General features: G+C 36.4%; 1 protein-coding gene and 1 long non-coding RNA gene across 5 annotated transcripts; both read right to left on the bottom strand.

Moving 5' to 3' along the window:
* Positions 1 to 277: 277 nt before the first annotated feature.
* On the bottom strand, positions 278 to 19,657 carry LOC144666847 (uncharacterized). 4 transcript variants are annotated; one of them, XM_078528255.1, is made up of 5 exons: positions 19,609 to 19,657; positions 6,735 to 6,817; positions 4,635 to 4,892; positions 2,886 to 3,134; positions 278 to 2,098 (listed from the first exon to the last, which is right to left on the bottom strand). In XM_078528255.1, the coding sequence occupies exons 2-5, from the start codon at positions 6,802 to 6,804 to the stop codon at positions 1,971 to 1,973; spliced, it is 705 nt and encodes a 234-aa protein (XP_078384381.1). In that variant the 5' UTR covers positions 6,805 to 6,817; positions 19,609 to 19,657; the 3' UTR covers positions 278 to 1,970. The 4 variants fall into 4 exon arrangements, with proteins under 4 accessions (XP_078384381.1, XP_078384379.1, XP_078384382.1 ...); XM_078528253.1 differs by lacking the exon at positions 19,609 to 19,657 and adding an exon at positions 7,767 to 7,877; XM_078528256.1 differs by lacking the exon at positions 19,609 to 19,657 and adding an exon at positions 7,767 to 7,877 and having other exon boundaries at positions 278 to 2,095.
* Positions 11,978 to 13,526, bottom strand: LOC144666848 (uncharacterized). Its single transcript, XR_013573241.1, has 3 exons — positions 13,435 to 13,526; positions 12,868 to 13,137; positions 11,978 to 12,118 (listed from the first exon to the last, which is right to left on the bottom strand). It is a non-coding gene; the product is annotated as an uncharacterized LOC144666848 (long non-coding RNA).
* Positions 19,658 to 22,211: the final 2,554 nt, after the last annotated feature.

Here is a 22,211-nt window from a genome sequence, read left to right as displayed (position 1 = left end):
CTAAAATTTAACTTATAACTGAAATTCCAGTACCTCTTTTTTATTGTTTTGTTATCGCAGGGTTAGACTTATTATTCCACGCTCTGTTCAGCTGAAGTTCGAACGTAATTTAGTTTCCAGTAACTACCAGTAGCCATCGGCGTACGAGACAAGGGGGCGAGAGGGGCTGCAGCCCCCCCCCCCCCCCCCCCTCCCTCCTCATCCAAGTATCGAATTTTTTTCGGGCAAAATGCTTAGAATTCGGGCATTAAGTAATATATGAAACACGCGAGAGACAGTGTTTCATCGGGATATCCAAACACCGAGAAGAGAGTTAAAAATACGACGTGCAGCGGAGTATTTTCGACGAAATTCGAGGTGTATGAATAGCCGATGAAACACTTTCTCGAGCGTCTGATATATCTTCTCAATCGAAACTTTGAACTTTCAACTTTGAATGTTTCAAACGCTTTTGTATATTTTTTTAAGTGGGGGAAAAACAATGTAAATTGGCTCCCCCCAAAATATTTTTTTTTTGGCTGAACTGCATGGAGTGAATAAATAATGATATTTCCGAAGAAAAAGGATTTAGTGCACTGACATCGATCTTCGGGCAATGCCACGAAATTAATTAAAGAACTATCGTTTCCTTTAAGCAAGCAGGCAAGGTCTGTACACAACCATTGTTGTATTGTCCATTATTTTTATATGCCTCTTTATTCGGTTTTCAACTGGCGCATGTCATTTTTTTTTCAGGCAATACTGAAGGTCTTCAAAGCTCCCACCCCCAGTCCGAAGGTGCCCCCCAGTCCGAAGGTGCCCCTACAGTGTTTTCATTTTTATTCATCATAAACTTCAGCGATGGAGGCAATTTGTTGAACATATAGGGTGGGTAGGCCAAAGGTTTTAAAGTTGCAAGTTAAAACCGTCATATCCATCATCGGGTTGTTGGATCAACTTTCATTCAAGCTATGTATAATAAAAAAAAGGAAAAACCAATTAATTATATCATCACTTATAGGATGGAGAGTGTTTATCAGATGGGGTGGTTTTAATATTGCAAAACAACAACAACAACAACAACAAAAGGCACTGGCCCGTTCAATTTAAAGGAAGTTTGCGTTTAACACTCGGACCACGAATGTAGGGAGAAGGGTTTTTTTCTCGTTTTTTTTTTTCGCAATATCCTTTTCCGCAAAAGGGGATTCACTCTGTGATGCTTAAACTTTCAGTGGCTGTTCATTCATTCCTCGTGGAAATTTAAATGCAGAATTGTCCAATTTTTTTTGACATAATTCTTTCTTTCTTTTTTTTTTTTTCAATTTTCTTAAGGATTTGGGGGCTCTTCATCAACCGCCTATACCATGCACCACGGTGGGGCATGAATTTGCAATGAGCGTCAGGGGGTTAAAATATCTAAAGTTGGGGCCGAAATCGAATCATTACTATCCGACCTATCCTTCAAGGTTGACTTTGTCCGTTTTGTGAGGGTAGGAAGCATGACAAGCAAATTGAGATATCTGTTCACAAGTTAGATCAGTTTTCGATTGAGTATCGTAAAACCAAAACCAAAGTAACCACTCTGGCCAATCACAAAGAACACAGACAATCCAGTTATCCAATCAAGACTCGAAGCAAATACATGTAGCTGGCACGAAGCGCGGGAAAACGTGCGCGAGCGAGTCACGATTCGGTTTTGGTTTTAGTTCTGATTGGCTGAGAAAGTGGCGCGAGATTTTTTAGCCAATCAGCAAGCGTAGTAATACAGAACCAAAGCAAACGCAATTAACTTTCGACACTCAAGTGAAAACCGCTCTAATCTGTCTCTTTTGATTGACATGCATAAATTATCACAGAATATCCGAAGTGGGGATCTCAGCTTTGCAACCACTTGTGTCGCACATTGCCACCTCACAGTAACGGTTAGTTTGGCATTTCCCTTTAAGCTTTTCGTACATTTCTCTGCTGTAGCACTTTCGTGCATTTACTTTTCAGGGGCTGACTTTGGTACTGACGTACAGAATACACGCAGGATCCTCTTCCAGGCAAGGCTTGTTTTCAATAGATTGGACTTCGCAGTCATCACAAACTGGGCACAAAAATGGTCTAGGTGGTTCTGCTATAATGAATTATTGAAACTTGTTTAGCTTAAAGGAGGTACACTGGACACTAAAATAGAAGATAGGAAGAAAGCTCACTTATCGAAAAAGAGGGCATTTAATTGAAGACCTTAATGGAAATATTAAAACTGAGTATGTTAACAAAGAAAACGGCGAGCCCTCGTGCAGCCCCAAGGGGCACGCCTCAACATTTACTTATTCATATTTCAAAGCTGTAGTTTTCCTTCGCATAGTTTTTGTACAGTTAAAGTGACTCTTGTTACGTCCGTCGTTGATTTTATCCGGAATTAGGGGTAAGTCTCCTCAGTCTTGCTTTGTTTCGTTTTGCTGTACCTTCAGGAACTAATACTAGAATTACTCATCACTGTTTTGCAGTGATTTGACGAACACTCGAACTGTAAGCCGTAAACTGTAAACTGCTGGACGCAAATCGAACTTGTACAAATCCCCGACAAATAAACAGAGTAGAAGGGACTGTCAATGCTACATTACCATAACATATTTTTTTCGATGTTTCATGTTAGTGTCAGCGCTGCGCAAGAACAGCGACCGAAGTTAGAAATGTGTTTACTTTAATGCTACAGTTACCTTCTCATCTGATCGTAATAATAACAATAATGAATAGTAACGACTTTATTATTGTGTTTATTGCAGTCTAGCAGTGGGGAACCCGCACTGCTAATAGGGGACACCTAACTTAAACTATCTAAAATTAATATAAAATTGTATTAGAACCAGATCGTTTTATTTTGTAAACATTTAAATGCGTAAAGTAACTTTAAATACCCGCTTTGCAACCACTTGTATCACACATTGACATGGAGCAGTTTCCTGACTTTTGACATTCATATTCTGCGTTCTTGTATAAATTTCTGGTTAAGCAGGTTCTAAATCTTCCTCTTGCGGGGCCTTTGTATATAACGCTCAACACACACACCGGATCGTGTAGCAGGCAAGGTTTGTTTTCAATGTTGGTTTCGCATTCACTTTCAGCGTTTTCTCCTTTAGCACGACACTCTGGGCACATGAATGGTTCTGAAATAAAAGAAAATAAAACTAATAAAATAAATGAATTGGCCGAGTAGAGTGTTGATAACAACTAACTGAGAACATGTAAACTTCAAAGCTGAGCGACAATCGATAAGTGATTTATAAATGCTAGCGAACCAGATCGGAGCCCCATAACCATAGCATAAGAAGAATCACGTATGCACACAAATAGGAAAACCATGCACGAGTGTCATGGTCATCATGGCTAGCGGCATGGTTCGCGGGCGCATGCGCTCTTCGTCCGACGTACGGACAGTACAAAGGCCCCTTAACAGTTATTGGTCAGGCCTCGTCTTCTACTAGAAAGGTGTCTGTTGGTGTTCCTCAGGGGTCAATTTTAGGGCCGCTATTGTTTACCATCTACATCAATGATCTACCTACCGTCCTTCGGAACAGTACTGTTACATTATTCGCTGATGATACGGCCCTTCACTGCTCTTCAGAATCAGCTTTTGGTTTGCAGACCATGCTAAATGAAGACCTTGTCATACTAGCACAGTGGCTTCACGAACACAAACTCACATTAAATGTTTCGAAATCTAAATTTATGCTCATCGGTGGTCCGAAGAAGCTTACTTATTTCAGCGAAGTGGCCATGTCAATCAATGACAGAAGGCTGGATCGAGTAAATTCTTTAAGTATCTGGGTGTGATCATCAACGAGAATCTGACTTGGACAGATCATATAGAAAACCTCCGTAGTAAGGTTTTGCAAAGGTTGGGTTTACTACGAACAATTAAGTGTTTTCTACCAAAAGATTTCAGAGAACTTTTCGTTAAATCAACTATAATACCTCTGTTAGACTATGCGGATGTCACATGGGGAGACAAAGCTAATTTGGCTCTTATGAAGAAAGTCCAAGTTCTGCAAAATTTAGCTGCCAAAATTGTGCTCGATATGCCAAGGCATTCATCCGCTACCGAGGCGCTCCAACAGCTTGGCTGGGATAATTTAATGGAAAGAAGAAGACTTCATAGATTAATTTTGTTTTTTTTAAGCATTAAATGGCTTGATTGACTGGGATTTTAATTTTTATAGCTTTAAAGACATTCATAATTATAATACTCGAGGAAGAAATAACATTTGTAGGCCCAAGTCATGTCGCTCCTGGGGCCAGATCCGATTTATTAATCAAGCTGCTCACGAATGGAACATTTTACCCGACAAAGCAAAAAGCACATTTGACATTTTAACTTTTAAAAGACATATTAGAAGTATTTGATAAGTTTTTTAATTTCTTATATTCATTTTTTTAAAATTTAACTTTTTACATCTTCTATTTTTAACTTTCACTTTTTAACCATTTTTATCATATTTGTTATTTATTTTATGCAGGGCCGCACTGAAAACCACCTTTTTGTGACGTGGGCTCCCTGTTAAAATATCTTTATTATTATTATTATTATACGACGTACAACGACGTCGCGGAACGTGGCGGCCACTCTTTCTGATAATTTGTTTTTCAGCATATATATAAAAACTCACCAATTTCAGCTTTGCAACCGCTGGTGCTGCACATTGCCACAGCACACGAGGAGCTGAATTCACAGATGCGTTTGTCAAAATCGAATCCGTATCGGCTTCTGCATCTACGAAGTCTCATTTTGTATTCGGAATATCGCGAGCTGACAATCAGTTGGCACACAGAGTCCTCTTTTGTGCAAGGCTTGTTTTCAATGTTGGCTTCACATTCACTGTCTGCATTTGGTCCAACAGCTTGACATTCTGGGCACGTGAATGGTGCTGTTATAAGAAATGAAATGTGTCAGGAAAGAAGCTTTAAGGAGGCTCGATGTAGTTTTTTTTAGCCGAAGGGTGGTTGTTTTGAAAATAAAAATTATCTAGTAAGGCAATGTTCAATTTTTGCCAAAATACACCATAATGATCAAATATGACCAAATTTTAATTTTTTACCAGTTACTTTGTCACAAAGGTTACCATAGCAACCACTGACGTTTTCTTTTGTTCTCAAACAAGCTTGATTTTCTCGAAATCTAGATTGACTCTTGGTATTTATTTTTTGATATGTTCAAGTATAGTAGATTGACTGCCTGTACACAAAATTTTAGGAAAATCTGTAAGAGCGTTTTAGAGTAAATCAAGAATGAAGTTTTTGGTATTTTCTTAAAATTTCCTACAATCGGCAGTCGATATATTTTGACAAATTAAAGCAAAAAGTCTTTCGCTTTTAGTTAATGGTCTTTGATGGTGTAAGTATTTATATTCCAATGAGAGTAACTGTGCTCAGATAATACGAAACAATTTTAAAGCGCCTATTTTATATTAAACGGTGTTTTTCTAAAAATTTCATTCTTGATTTACTTGAAAACGCTCTTACAGATTTTTCTAAAATTTCGTCAACAGTTAGTCAATCTACTAAAGTTTAACATATCAAAAAATAATCACCAAGAGTCAATCTAGATTTCGAGAAAATCAAGATTGTTTGAGAACAAAAGAAAACGTCAATCGTTGCTATGGTAACCTTTGTGACTAAGTGACCAGTAAAAAATTAAACTTTAGCCATATTTGATCATTTTGGTATATTTTGGCAAAAATCGAACATTGGCTTCCTAGATAATTTTAATTTTCAAAACAACCACCCTTCGGCTAAAAAAAACTACATCGAGCCTCCTTAAGGCCTGGCAAAACGAGAAAACATGTTTCCAGAAACATCCGTAGCGCGCGCATGTTTCCCCAATGTTTCCCAGTTTTGCCACATGGGAAACATTGTTTCCAGCGTCAATTTTGTTTCCAAGAAGCAAAATTTGCTTCTGCTACACGGCAGAACCATTTCATGTTTCCGCGCGGAATGCGGAAGCATGGCAAAACGAGGAAACAATTATGGAAACATGTTTGTGGAAACGTGTTTCCTCGTTTTGCCAGGCCTTAGACGACACCAATCAAAAATCTTAATACAGCTCTTCATAGTAGAAGCCAACAAAGTAGGAAAAGGAAACAATTGGATAATTCGACTTTGGGACTGTGACAGTGAGAAGTCCCTTTGTGACTGTTATGATACACTCAGGTCGCTTAATACACTGATACGGAATCCAAGTTTCAATTTTAATCATGACTTTAACAAAAATTTCGAATCTGATTGGTTCTAAGCACGCCCTAGAGTGCGCGCAGCTAAAGTGTCTAGTAGTATCCACCAACATAATGTCCAGTAACCCAATAACAAGGTTTCCATGCTGCACATGAGCGCGTTTTTTATTTTGTTTATTACTGTGACTGAAAACTTGTTGATATAGAAATAATGTAATAATAATAGTAATAATAATAATAATAATAATAATAGTAATAATGATAATAATAATAATAATAGTATTAAAAATGATGATGATGATGATGATGATGATGATAACCGCTACACGGTGTTCCTACATTGATAATCACTCGTATGATTACAGACGAAATTGGACATCACTCAGCCCTATTAGCATTATAAATTTCAGTAAGATATCGGGGTTGATTATTATGTATTAATCAGAAAAAAACACCACAATCACTACAAACTAGGAACTAACACTAAGCTATAATTTTATTAATCTCTTTAGTTCTGCTACAAACAGTATACATTTTTACCTTCTTCACTGTGGACAAGGCCAAAAGTAACCCAAGCAGCGAATACAAAAATCCAGAAATACACCATCATCTTGTCACGGTACCTTACATTAAGTAAATTGAAATAAGGGATAAAAAAGAGTGTGACGTCATAAATAGCTGACCAATCAAGTTTCCATAAGAGTCGTAATTTATGATGATGTAATAAGATATCCAAATTTAAAGCAGTTGAAAGAACTGCTGCTCTATCACGATTTGATCACGTGAAGCTTAGTGGCGTTAATGACTCTTTCACCACAAAATGAATCATCAGGTTATTGATATCAAACTAAGAACGCTTCTTCGATATTGCTACGGTCAGAACGACGCGCAGAATTATAGAATTTCGATTTCTGTCAAGAGGCTTTGACCAAAATTTCAAAAAATTAAATAGAAAGAAAACGAACGTTTAGAAAACTTCAAACAAAATATATGACGCATCTCGAGCTAATCGCGTTTCGTTTAGCTCGCCGATCATTGCTGTCCTTATACAGACGTTAATGAGCCCATGTTAGGCCATGTCACATTCATATTTTCACATGTCACATTCATTCCGTGACACGTCCGCGTATTGCGTCGAGTCGTCGGCAAAGGAACAGAAGCATTTCTACAAAGAAAGCTTCTACTTCATTGTTTTTTATTAGCTATATATAGACTGTGAGCAGACTGAAATTACTTCCTGCGATCGTCGAGCAAATAACGAGATAAAAACTCGCAAGGACAAATTCAAAGCGATAAAATTAAAGACAGCAAAAAAATGATACTAGTCACTCTTGTATGGAGCTGTCTAAACAGAGAAATCAACTTACGTCAGAATCTGTTTGGTTTTCTGTGGGACGTCAAGTAGTTGCGAGCACCATATTGCATTTCACGAACGAACAGAGACGAAAAGTATCTCTTTCAGATCAATTACTTTGCATACAGAATCGCGGACGATTAAATCAGTCGCCTACTTGTTAATACTGTACTTACAAGTACTAGATGCGATGATTGCACAAAGTTAACACGACTTACCTCACTGGAGTTCGTTCTCTTTCAGGTTTTCAATTTAAGATGCTTTTCCGCTAACTCAAACCTTTGTTTCAAGTCAGGTTTCTGTGGAGAACTGGGTGTGATCTGTGTTTGCTGTTCTCTAAGACGATCTAATAAGTGTAACGATAAAATATGAAATCGATAGCTGAAAATTAAGATAAGTGCTGTAAAAGCTCATGTCAAAACTTCCCAGACAGCTTGCTCGATCCAGAAAGGGTTTGAAGGCCAATTATCATCGCTGCATAAAGTTTACAAGCATGGAAATTATCCTAAAATGTTGCAATTTTAGGGAAATAAGAGGTAACGATCACGCAGATTTGCAAGGGAATTAGTCTGAGTGTTGAGAACGTCTTTGACTAAACTTGATTTTCAAGAAAGCATAACGTGATGGTTAAAAACCACGTGGTAAAAAATGAACACAATTACCGGTAATGTCAAATTAAGACAACGTTTTTAAACAGACACGTTTTCAAAAATCATAATGGGGCTCATATGGCGACCATAGTTCACTCATGTTTTGTTATATCTTTAAAAACCAGTAATATCATTTTTTGTGAAATAAATTTTTTCGTGTAAATAGTTCATTTACGATAACTTTTTTTTTTGGAAAACTGGTAAGAAGTTGGTTATTAGACAAGAACATTTTGTGTACTATATGACAAACCACCGTTGTCAAATAAACACATTTTACCGGCTAGGAATTTTAAAATGCTATTTACTTAAGCCAGAATAAGGCACAAAATTTTATTTGATGCCTTTCGTGCTTTTAGATGCACTTATTTCGTAACAATAAAATGTGAAATATTATCCCATGAAAACCCGGGAATCTTTTTGTACGCCGCGGTACACGGCTGAAAATTGAGAAATATTTTGTCCTTAGAAGATTGAAGTTGCCTTCTGTGTCTTAAAGATGCCCAGGGTTTATAACAATAAAATATGGAATGCTTTTTCCGTTAAAACCCGGGATTTATTTCGTATACAGGTACACAGCTGAAAAATTGAGAAAAGTGTTGAGCTGTAAGGTCTCTAGTCTTGTTGACGCAGTAGAGCTCGGAAATATCGCGTGAGCAAACGTGATGGTTAAAAACCACGTGGTAAATAATGAGAACAATTATGGCAACGTTTTTAGCAGATACCATCTTTAATAGATTCAAAGTGGTGCTGATATCGCGTTTGTTTAATTACACATTTTTCATCTGTAACTGAACCAGTAATGTAATTTTTTGTGTGAAATAATTTTTGTCGTGTGAATTGTTCGTTAAAGAAAACTTCTTTTGGAAAATTAGCGAGAAGTTGCTTATTGAAAGAGAACATTTTATTTACACGGACGAAAACTGATTCAGCGCAAAGGGATAATTTTGAGGGAATTTCGAAAAACTACGTTGTCAAATAAACACATTTACCAGCTAGGAATTTTAAAATGCTATTTACTTGAGCCAAAATAAGGCACGAAATTCTGTGCTTTAAAATGTCCCGAGTCTGTAACAATAAAATATAAAATACTTTTCCCGTGAGAACCCGGCAAACATTTTTTGTACGGGTACACAGGTGAAAACTGTGTTGAAAAAGTGTTACGCCTGTAAAAACTCTAGACTTGCTGATGCAGAAGAGCTCAGAAATATCGCATGAACAAAACGTGATGGTTAAAAACCACCAATTTTTGACAGACCACCGTTGTCAAATGAACACATTTTTCCAGCTAGGAATTTTTAAATCCTATTTACTTTAACCAGAACATAGCACGAAACCAATATGTGCTGCCTTTTGTTCTTTGAAATGCCTTGCGTTTGTAATAATAAAATATAAAATACTATTCCCGTGAAAACCCAGCAATCATTTTGTATGGGTACCAGCTGAAAAGTGTTGAGCTTTAAAGTCTCTAGTCTTGCTAACGCAGTAGAGCTTGGAAATATCGCATGAGCAAAGCGTTTATGGTTAAACATCACGTGGTGAATAAGGACAACAATTATGGCAACGCTTTTAAGCAGACTATTTTAGAATGTTTTTTGGGATATTTTAGAATGCTATTTACTAAAGCCAAAATAAGACAGCAAATTTATGTGTTACCTTCTTTGCTCTAAGATGCCCTGAGATTATAACAGTAAAATATGAAAAAAGTGAAAAGTGTTGTGCTTTAAAAACTCCTACTATAGCACAAGACGCATTGCAATGATCAGCGGCTGGCTTGTTTATTTACCTAATAGAGAATTTGTTCGCACAAAATGTCTAGCAATTCTTGTCCACAATGTGAATTACAACACCAAACTAACTTAAGACCGACCATAAGTGGTGTTAACACAGGAAGCCATTGTTAACCCAAGTTAGCATTAATTTTTAGCTCATCAAAATTATCTTAAAAATTACAAGTTCATAATAATAATAATACTAATAATAATAATAATAATAATAATAATAATAATAATAAAGATGATGAGGATGATGATGATGATGATGATAATAATAATAATAATAACAAGAAAAAGAATCTTAAGAAAGGACATGGAACTGTAAAAGGAAACACTGGGTTCCCTTAGGCCACTTATTGTTAGGGCTTTCCACAAGTTGCTCGGCAACTTTTTGGCAACTTTTCATGTTTCAAGCAACTTTTTCCCCTTCGAGCAACTTTTTCTCTCTCGAGCAACTTTTTGCATTTTAAGCAATTTCCAGACCGAAGATCTCCGAAGATAATCCGAGTGTTGTTCAAAGGCAATACGAACGTTTCCGAAGATTTACGAAGTTTGCCGAAGATTTTCGAGGAACATCTGAAGACGTTCCACCTTTCGGCTCTTCTGCATATTAAAACATTACAAAATTCGTCACAAACATGACGTCGTCGATATCATCACGATTTTTCTCAGTTAAAGAATTCAGTTAAAGAATTCCTTCTTTTGCTATAAAAGTGCATAAAACTGCTTAGAAATCTTACTCTCAAAGGAAAATTAGCATATATTTAGAGAAATTCTCTTGATTAGAAGCAGCGTTTTGGATTTTTTGGAGCAACTTTCGAGCAACTTTTATTATCAGAAGCAACTTTTTTGTATTTTTGGAGCAACTTTTGAGCAACTTTTTGAGAAATTACGGGCAACTTTTTTGGAAATCTCGAGCAACTTGTGGAAAGCCCTACTTATTGTTGCTTGGGACTCAAGCTATCGGACATAACGTCTTAACGCCGTGCAAAGTTGAAATTGAAATAATAATAATAATAGTCATCATCATCATCATCATCAGTATCATCATCATCATCGTGTCATAATAATAATAGTTATAATAATAATAATAATAATTATAATTTTTTTATACAAATAATTTTATTTCTCTATTTCTAAAATATTTACAATAGCTAAAAATACATTCTGATTTAAATTTGAGCAAACATTACAAATACGACTTATTTTTTGTTGTCTATTTACAAAGTAATTAATAATATATAATAGCGAAATATGAATCTAAAAAGTAATCGAAGATAAAAACAAAAAATAAAAAATAAATGAAAATATGAAAATTCAATAAAACTAAGTTAGGCGGGCGGTTGCGTTATCTATTGCAATTATTGCGTTATCTATTGCAATTATTGCGGTTGCGTTATCGATTGCAAATTGCGTTATCTAATTATAATAATAAAAATGATAATGATAATGATAACAATAATGATGATGATGAAAATGATGATGATGATGATGATGATGATGATGATGATGATGATGATGATAATCGTTCGCATGTTAAAGAAAATTAATTAAAAGGCAGACCTCGCGTTTCATAGTCCAGCCTTCTGCGGCCCTCGGTGAGTACAAGTCTCTCGTGCCATTGCAAATTTTCTGTCCGTGAGTAACAGCTTACCGTGAGACTGGTGACACAATTTTGCAGACTTTTCAGTCAAATATTTTACAAACACGTTATGGATAGGTATCAATCTGTTACGAATCACGATGTTTCCAAGGAAAGATTTGTTTACATTTGCCATGCCAAAACAACATGCAGCTTCGATATAGTAACTTCCCCCTCGAGCTAAACACCGCCTTGATATATTTTTTGAAAAAAAAAAGGTTTTCATAGAGCCTGTCTCGCTAAAGTGTACTGTTAAGTTGCTTTTTACAGCCCGCCTTTTGTTCACACGCTAGCTGCGGAAAATTCGACTGTGATCTAGTTGAACTTAGTAGATCTAGAATAACCACAATTGAATAGTACTTGCATAATTTGAATCTTTAATTCATCATAATTTTCAACCATGAAGGCAAAATGTTTAACACAGAGTAGTTCGGCAAAGGTTTTAAATTTGCAATCATCATTTAAGTTTCCATCGTGTAGTTGCTGGATCCACATTCAGAGTCAGACTATGATAAAAAAAATCCATAAAATTCACAGTCAAATATTGTGGATATTAGAGTGGTTTTACTTAACCCGTTAAATAGGTAGTGGGATAAAATAGATACCCAAGTAAAATATTATACTGTCAATTGTTATTTGGTTCATGTTCTAGTGTCTTAATATTGAGAAAGTCACAGAACTGTCGTGGTCGTGGTAGAAGAATACCTGGATAACTGGTCGTAACCCTTTGTTTGATATGATTTTGTTAGCCAAGCTAAGGATAGAGTGATGGAGCGACCCTTTTTAGACAGTGCCCTTAACATGCATTTGTAATAAATTTGTTGTGTCATGTACCATGTATACAATGCATAAAAACAGATTTCTACCTAATAATTATGACGACTTTTTTACGGTCTATTGATTTTCTTAATATAAAATTAACTCTGACTGAAATACCTGAATTAGCCTCGTCATAATTATTAAAATCTAATACTATAATTTTAAACGCAATTTGATCGTCCCCAACCTATACAATGCTAAGGAAACATTTTGAACCAACTCATGAGTGTATTACCCCATTATCCAAAATTGAATGTGAGATAGGGGGTCTTGGACGATGGTTATGCCTATGAGGGTGGAGGTGGGGCGTTTCCCTTAATATGACACTTACCGAGTAAGGGAAGAATTAAGAATAGATAGATATTTGTCAAAAAGGCTGCTGTAATGTTTTCCCTGATCATTATGTTTTTAAGCATGCTAAAGTCAACTAGAATACCTGAAGAGGGGAACTCGGCTTTGCAACCACTTGTTTCGCACATCGCCGTAGCACAGTCTTTGTCTTGTGAACAAACATCTTTAAACTTGTTGTAGAGTTCTCTGCTGAGACAAGCACGACCTCTATACTTGAAATCAGTTACTTGCGTACTGACAATGAAAGCACACACTGGCTTTTTATCCAGGCAGGGCTTGTTTTCAATGTTGGCGTCACATTCACTGTCTGCGTTGTCCCCAACAGCGTAGCAAACTGGGCACATAAATGGTTCAGCTATTAAAAACATTTATAAGAGATACGTTTTACTGGTCATCGGACATTTCATACCGTATTTTTTCGATTTAACGCTCCCGGCGTTTATTTCAAAATTGTTTGACTCATGCAGTTTATTTGAGCCCGATTTCATCAAGTTTACACATCTAATAAATACTTGAGGAGCCTATTTTTAAGTCCATCTTCAAGACTCGGCGTTTAATCGAGAAGATATGGTATTTATATTTTAATTAACAATTGGTTCAAGCTTTAGCGTACACTATCGAGTTATGGTTTATTATTTAGATCGTTTTTTACCTTCTGGGACAGGGGGAGGGGGGGGGGGGGAGGGGGCTTCATGTAACTTTAAAACCGTTCATCCGATGGTCACCAAATTAACACAAGATGATGTAGATATTTTAGTGTCATTGTGACGATATATCACGTCTTTATGATGTCACATGTAGGTTTTTATTGGGTGAAATAGGAGCTTATTAGTAATTCCATCACAATTAAATGTATAATCACAAACTCCTAATAGGAGTAATTAACTATAGTTCATTAAATAATAGTAAAATTAACCAGTATATCAATATCATGAAACAGAAGTATATTTCACATTGGAATCAGACCTTACAAAACTCGCAAAAACTTAATTTTTATAGCACTATTAAAACAAATTATAGCCCTTCTACCTACTTAGATTTAGCAAGAAAGAACCCTTTAAGGAAAACATTGGTAAAACTGAGAATAAGCTGTCACAAACTTAGAATCGAAACAGGTAGATACGACAATACACCTCGCAATGAAAGAATATGCAACTTCTGCAATTGTAACAAAATTGAAGATGAAACTCACTTTTTGTTAGATTGCCCAGCTTATACTCAGATACGAGACATATTCCTCTCTAAAATAGAATCCAAACTTCCATTACTACGATTACTACCACGCGAAACCCTATTATCACATCTTATGAATTCCACTGACTACTTTGTAAACATTAAGCTGATCTAATTTATCTCAGCATGCTTTGAATTGAGAGACAATCTCGTTTCAATGATCACCACTTCGAATAGTTAAATGAATAATTATTGTTAGTAATTCTTTCTTAGATTATTGTTATTATTAATATTATTATTTTCTTTGTTATGTTATTTCCAACTTAACTAATTATCCTAGTTAATGAAATTATATGTAATTAAATTCAAGTAGCTTTCGCAATACTACCAAACTTGTACGTAGTCATGCAAATAAAGCTCAGTTGTTGTTGTTGATAACATTTTTGTTTCTGATAAAACTTTGGCTTCTATTAGCAACAACAAATACGTCATTATGACGTCTTTAACTGAAATAGCCGCCATCTTGGATTCGCCTTCTTGGATCCGCCATTTTAAATTTTTTTGAAATTTCATAAAATATCCTAAAATTCAAAGTTTGCGGACTACAAAACATATGTCCCTTATAAAAGAATGCTTCGAATATAAGGCATTGATGAAATTACAAAGAGAAAACGTCTGGTTATAAATTTAGTCCGCCATCTTTGATTTTATCTTTTTCTAATTAAAATTTAACTAAAACCAGTATTTGATAAAGTTAATATTGATTAATGTGTCACACTGTTTCCGAATTACCTTATTATATACATGTTATTAACGCAAATTTCAAAAATTCGCATTAATTTTATGTATGTTAACGTCTGGTTATAAATTTAGTCCGCCATCTTTGATTTTATCTTTTTCTAATTAAAATTTAACTAAAACCAGTATTTGATAAAGTTAATATTGATTAATGTGTCACACTGTTTCCGAATTACCTTATTATATACATGTTATTAACGCGAATTTCAAAAATTCGCATTAATTTTATGTATGTTAACTTTTTTACTAAAAGAATTTGACCAGAAATTTTCCTAAATTCGCGTTAATTTTATTACGCGTAAATTTTGTTCGCGTTGTTAAAATGCCTCGTTATATTCCTATAATAAGGTAAGTGTTAAAATACAAATGTCAACATAAAACAAAGAAATAATATTGATTAACACCCCCAAAATGCAAATTTGTAAAACATAGCTGTCAGAAATGAGTGTTTTTATATCTGATAAAGACACGGCTAAACTTTACGTCCAATTTTCTAGGCCAAAATAACCCCAAATCTAAAACACTGCTGCTCATTTATTAAACATTACTTCAATCACTACAAACTAGGTGGTAAAAAGGGCTTTTCCAATTTTATACAATCTCCTTAGCTACAAACAAGATATATTTTTACCTTCTTCACTGTGGACAAAGCCAAAAGTAACGCAAGCCGCGAATACAAAAATCCCGAAATACATCATCATCTTGTTGCGGTACCTGACGTTAATAGATTGAAATAAGAGATTAAAAAAATAGCTGACGAATTACGGCCCACATGAGTCGCATAATGAAGTTGTAAACAATATTTGAAATTAAATCAGTTGAAGATATGCTGCTTGCTCTCTCTCACAATATGCTTTGTTCACTCGAAGCTTAAGGCCGTGGCAAACGAGGACACGTTGTTTCCTCAAAAAATGTTTCCAGGTTTACACAGCATAGAAACAAAACATGTTTTGTTTCCCGTTCGTTTGCTCGCGAGCAACAGTGTATCCGAAACAGTCTGTTTTTTTTTGCCACGATCTTAATTAAGTAATGACTCTTTTACCAATAAATCCAATGTTGGTACGGTCGGTACGGTCAGAGGCTTTGAAACAAACTCACACAAAAAAAAAAACAGAAACGAAAACAAGCGTTTGAAAAACTTCAAACAAACTGATCTTGAGCTAATCACGTTTTGTTTAGCTCGCCGACCTTTGCTGTCCTTATACTGACATTAGTGAGCCAATGGAAAATGTTAGGCCTTTCGTCCTGACTATTGTAAAAATATGTCGGAAACGCGTACATGTGTCTAGTGCTGGGTGATTGAGCTTCACGCATGTTCACGGTAGCGCCAGACGACGGTCGAATAGTATCCCATGATGCATTTCGTTACATCTTATATTATCACTGCGTACGTGACGTAATCAGTATCAATCAGCACTCGCGAAGTGAGAAGAAGCGTTCGCCATGGCATGTTTTCGAACTAGTGTTGATTCAAAAGCTGCTGCTTTCGAGGAAAACGACTTTTTCTACGTTCACTGTGTTTCAAAGGAGAATTTCAGCGTCACATTGAAGGGATTTACCTGTGTTTCGCTAGTATGCAGAGAAGTACATGTTAGTTTTATCGAACAAATGGACGAACGCCGAAGAGCTCTCGTTCCTGTGACAGTCACAGGCCCGTAGGCTGGGGGGTTCGGGGGGTTCGGACGAACCCCCCCACCGCCTGAAAAGGTCCGGTCTGAATGGTGTAGCATTAATGTACCGGTCTGAATGGTACAGCATTAAAGGTCCGGTCTGAATGGTACAGCATACATATGGCCTACGCGCATAATAAAATAAAAATAAAAACATACTGACGTTATTTGTATTGATTTTCAACAATATCGACTAATTTTCAAACGTTTCTCGTGTATTCCCCTCTTTTTAGGTTTTCAGACTGGAATCATTAGCAAAGTGTGACTCAAGTTATAACTGATGTTGATTTCACCGCTTTGAATATGTCGCGGTCGTATAAATAAATTAAATATATCTGAAGCTAAGCTCTGAAGCCTAACGCAAACAATATAATTGACATCCAATTCCCCTGGACAGCGTGACATTGTGGAAAGTAGAGCAAAGAAGGAAATTAAAAGAAATGACTTTGAATCACGTCATGACGGTAGCGGGGTAAACAAAATTCTTATTTAAAAGCCATCAGGATAAGGCCAGCTGGCAAACGAATAAGTACATGAGATAGTGCGCTCTGAGTCCTTAAATTCTCGTTCTCGCTGATTTTGGAGAGTTGTGGCTTCCTATCTTTAATTTCTTGCTGTTGCTTAAAATTTCTTTCTCTCTTTGTCTTAATATTTTTAAGTGAAAATACCGAGGCTCAAAATCCTAAAATTTATTTCCAACGAAACGTGGCAATTCCTCTCCTTGATCACATCATCATGTGCATCAATGAGCAGTTTTCACCTTCGGCGACCGTTGCCGCGTCACTGCTTGGTCTCGTACCAAGTGTTCTCTGTTCAAAGAATGTTAATCTTGAAGCAGCTGTTAACAAGTACAATGATGATCTCCCCTCCCCTGAAATGTTTGAAATGGAGCTTATGCGATGGAGAGGTCGATACCTGGCGATGGAACCGGAATTAAGGCCAGCTTCACCTGCAGTGGCAATCAAAGATTGTGATGATGACCTCTTTCCAAACATCAGCATTCTTCTAAAAATTGCCTGCACCATACCAGTAACATCATGCGAATGTGAACGAAGTGCAAGCACGTTGCGACGACTGAATAACTACATGCGAGCGTCAATGGGAAAAGAAAGGTTGTCCAACCTTGCGCTTCTGCACATTCACTACGATACCCCCGTGGAGCTAGACACGGTAGTCAACTGTTACGCCCACCTTCACCCCCGTCGACTACAACTGGAAAATCGTCTTCAGTAACGGTATTTTTTTTTAAATTAGTGGGACACTGGTAACTAATGGTCCGTTCTAAAAGAAAACGAACCTACCCGGGCAAAAACCAGCCTACGGGCCTGAGTCAAAATTGGGCTATAGATGAGCTATTTGCTGGAGTAAGAAGTCCTGTGCTGATCCGAATCGGTTTTCTTACATTTCTTCTTACATCTCTAGTCCGCTTCGCAGCGGGCTTGCTCGGCGTTCTTCCGCTTGAGACATTAGCCCTTTTCTGTGAATCCATATTTTAGCTGAAAAGCTCGCAGTGAGACAAGACATTGGTACGGTTATTTTTCACCAGTTGTTAGCATTTCACTAATTTGAAGAGTACAGTTATAAAATTACTTTCGAAATTAGTCATTTTGAATGCAAATATAAATGGCAATGATGACAAAGCGCTCACGAAAGAGCCCAGCGATTGTTGCCTGAAACAGATATCACACATGCTTCACAGCACGTGGCGCTGGTTTTCGATCGAAATTTCAGTCATCTTTTATCGCTAAAACAGTCATTAAGATGAGGGTACTTCTCGGTACTTCTTTGCAAGTACAATAATACGGCCTTCATCATGCTAGTGCGAGACCCATATTTAGAAGATACCAGCTTATTAACCTCATCGCGGATCAGTGAACACTTTGTGAAGGAAAGCTAATCAAAATAATAATAAAAATGGACGCTTTTAACAAACCACTGTCATGGGACAATTGCAAATCAATGACGGTATGACAAACAACAAAATAATACGATTTTCTTACTTTTGACTGGAACAAAATACAAAATGTGCCGTAGAGAAAGCGGCTTATTTTACGGTGGAATCCGCCATAACTTCGATATTGCGTGAAGTGCGCGGAGAATTGCATCATGGGATACTATTCGACCGTCGTCTGCGGTAGAGCATTAATTACGCAAACGCGCGTGTACATTTACATCAATTAAAATGCGTCTTCGCCTTAAGCGCGCACTTGCACTGTTACAAGAAAGCAAAGAGAAAGCAAAGTCAATGTTCATCCCGTTTGAATGCAGGGTCTGGCGCTTGCTGTTTGTTAACGGCATTTTTATACGTTGATGAAGAGTCAAAAGTCTCATTATTTGTTGTTTTTTGGGCATCAACAATACTTTTGATTGGCAGTACGCGACTGTCGTGAGAGCACATTGTGTTTACGTTTGTTGACGTAGTTAATGTCTTAATTACCTCAAATTAGATTTGTTAAGTTTGTTATACGTTGTCATCGGTTTTTTACTTCGGGTTACGAGGGAATAACGAGTGATTATCGATTACTATTAACCAGAGAAGAATACTGCAAAATACTTCGTGTACACTGTCACATATGAAAAACCCAAGTGGAATTTGGATAGGATGACGTCATAATTTGCCGTATATGAAGCTCTCCTGAAAATTTACCGTTGTAGCATTGTGTCTGCGCTTCGCGCTAGACGCAAAAAGGTCCCAAGCACGCCCATGTATTGCGTCAAGTCGTAAGTGACAGAACAGAAGCATTTCTACAAAAGCAGTTTTCACCTCATTGCTCTTTTCATTGGACTGCATGTAAACAGGCTTTAATTTCTTACTGTGATCATTAAGCAAATTACGAGATAAAACCTTGCAAGAACAAAAAGGCAAAACAGCAAAAATTCTATTCGCTCTTGTTTGGAGCAGTCTGATCCAAGAAATCATCGAACGTAAGAAAATTTCGTTAGAATTTTTTTCCTGCAGTTAATTTCTCTCTTCTTCGTTTATTGTCAGGAAGTTAAGTATGCTATGAGCACCACGTTGCATTTCACGAACGAACAGAAGGGTAAGTGTTACAGAAAGGAACCGTCTCTTTTCCAATCGCTTTGCATTAGTATACAGAATCACGGACAACTTAATCAGTCGCCTACTTGTTTATATTGTACTTTCTAGTATTAAATCTGGTAATTACAAAGTTAAAAGAACTTACCTCACTGGTGTTCGTTCTTAATCAATTTAAAGTCAAGTCAGGTTTCTATGGAGAACAGGATGTGATCTGTGCTTGCAGTTCTCTAAGACGACCTAATCGGTGTAACGCTATACTATGAAATGGATAGCTTAAAATTGAGATAAGTGTTGTAAAAGCTCATGTTATAACTTTCCGGACATGCTGGCGCCAGAAAGAGTTTGAAGGCCAATTATCACTGCTGCATTTCTAATCTAAACTTTAACGCTATTAAGAGACACGAAAATTATCGTAAAATTTTGCGACTTTGCAAAAGTTGACAACGACTACCAAGAGGGAATGATAACGTAGATTTGCTAGGAAATTAGTCTGAGCGTTAGAACTTCTTTGACAATACTTGACTTCGAAATTCCACAAAAGCAAAAACGTGATGGTTAAAAACCACGTGATAAAAACGAAAACAATTAATGTCAAATTAAGGCAACGTTTTTAAGCAGACACGTTTTCTAATAGTATCAAAATGGGGCTCATAAGGGGTCTATTCTTTACTCATTTTTCGTTATCTATCACAATCAGTACTGAATATCAACTTGATTGTGTGAAATAACTTTTTTCGTGCAAATTGTTAGCGAGAAGTTGGTCGTTAGAAAAGAACATTTTATGTTAACGGTCGACAACTGATTTTAGCAGGGATTATTTTTAAGGAAATGTTGACAAACCACCGTTGTCAAATAAACTCATTTCCCAGCTAGGAATTGTAAAATGTTATTTACTTAAGCCAAAAGAAGGCACGGAATTAATGCGTTGCGTTCTGTGCAACCCAATAAAATATGAAGTACTATTTCCCTGAAAACCCAGGAATCATTTGGTACTGGCCGGCACACAGCTGAAAATCGAGAAAAGCTCGAAAATAACGCATGAGCAAAACGCGATGGTTGAAACCACGTGCTGAATAAGGAATGCAATTAAGGCAAAGTTTTGAAGCAGATACGATCTCTAATAGTTTCAAAATGATGTTCATATCGCGCATTGTTTACTAATTTTTCGTTATCTGTAACAACCAGAAATATCAATTTTTTGGTGAAATAAGTTTTTTCGTGTAAGTTATTCATTTAAGAAAACTTCTTTTGGAAAATAAGCGAGAAGTTGGTTATTAAATGAGAAAATTTATTTACACGGTCGAAAACTGATTCAGCATGGATAATTTTTTAGGAAATTTTAAAAAATAATGTTGTCAAATAAACACATTTACCAGCCAAGAATTTTAAAATGCTATTTACTCAAGCCAAAACAAGTCACAAAATTAACATGTTGCTCTCTGTGTTTTAAGGTGCCCTCAGTTTGTAACTGTAAAATATGAAATTCTATTTACTTGAAAGCCCGGGATTTATTTCATACGGGTTGACAAGCTGAAAATTGAGAAAAGCCAGTTGTACTATAAGGTCTCTAGATTTGCTGACGCATTAGAGCTCGGAAATATGGCATGAGCACAACGTGATAGTTAAAAACCACGTGGTAAATAAGGAGAACAATCAATTAATGAAACATTTTTAGGCAGACACGTTCTACAATAATATCAAAGTAGTGCTTATATGGAAACCAATGTTTAATCATGTTTCTTTATCTGTAATAACAAAAAGTATCATATTTATATTTTGTGAAATAACTTTTTTCGTGTAAATTGTTCATTTAAGGCTTCTTTTGGAAAATAAGCGAGAAGTTGGTTATAAGAAAGGAAATTTCGTGATGATGATCGGTAACTGATTCTACCAGCGAATATTTTTAGGGAATTTCTGACAAACCAATCAATGTTAAATTGCTTTTACTTATAATTAAGCCAAAATAAGGCAAGAAATTTATGTATTGCCCTCAGTTTGTAACAACAAGATATGAAACGCTTTTCACGTGAAAGTCCTGGATTTATTTCTTACGGGCACACAGCTGAAAATTGAGAAAAGTGTTGAGCTGTTAAGTCTCTACTCTTGCTAATGCAGTACATTCTCGTCCCCAGAGGCCGCGATCCTTTTGTTCAGCAGCTGACCAAAAGGATCGCGGTCTCTGGGGACTAGAATGGACGCAGTGGAGCTCGGAAATAGCACATGAGCAAAGCGTAATGGTTTACACCACGTGGTAAATAAGGAAAACAATGACAAATAATTACGGTAACGTTTCTATTCAGCCAAGTTCTTTAAGCGTAGGAAAAGACGTTTCGATGCCATCTTGGCGAAATATTAAATTAAATAAAAATATTGGCCGTTGTGTTTATGTATGCAAGGCGAGGTGTGAATAAACACGAACACAACATACAACCAATATTTTGTATTTAACTTGATAATGGTGTCACGGTGACATCGAAACGACGTTTCTTTTCGCTTATTTTCGTTTTGAAATGTATCACGAAATTTAAATTGTCGAATTCTGTATGTGTTCTGTGAATTTCCAGCCTTTAATTTAGAATTAATTGCTATCTTGAAATATTCAGCTGAGAATAGCCCTGAAATCTATAAATAAGCTAAATGCATATGACTGATTTGGATTAACGTAATGTAATTCAGGATTACATCGCCGCGACGTGCTTTTTGAAAATGTTTCGCCATCGCTTAAACTTTAAACAGGTTTGAAGCTTG

Source organism: Oculina patagonica, chromosome 9 (assembly GCF_052425735.1).
Source record: "Oculina patagonica isolate OP01 chromosome 9, crgOcupat, whole genome shotgun sequence".
NCBI classification, from domain to species: Eukaryota; Metazoa; Cnidaria; class Anthozoa; order Scleractinia; family Oculinidae; genus Oculina; species Oculina patagonica.
This window is presented reverse-complemented; position numbering and strand designations above follow the sequence as displayed.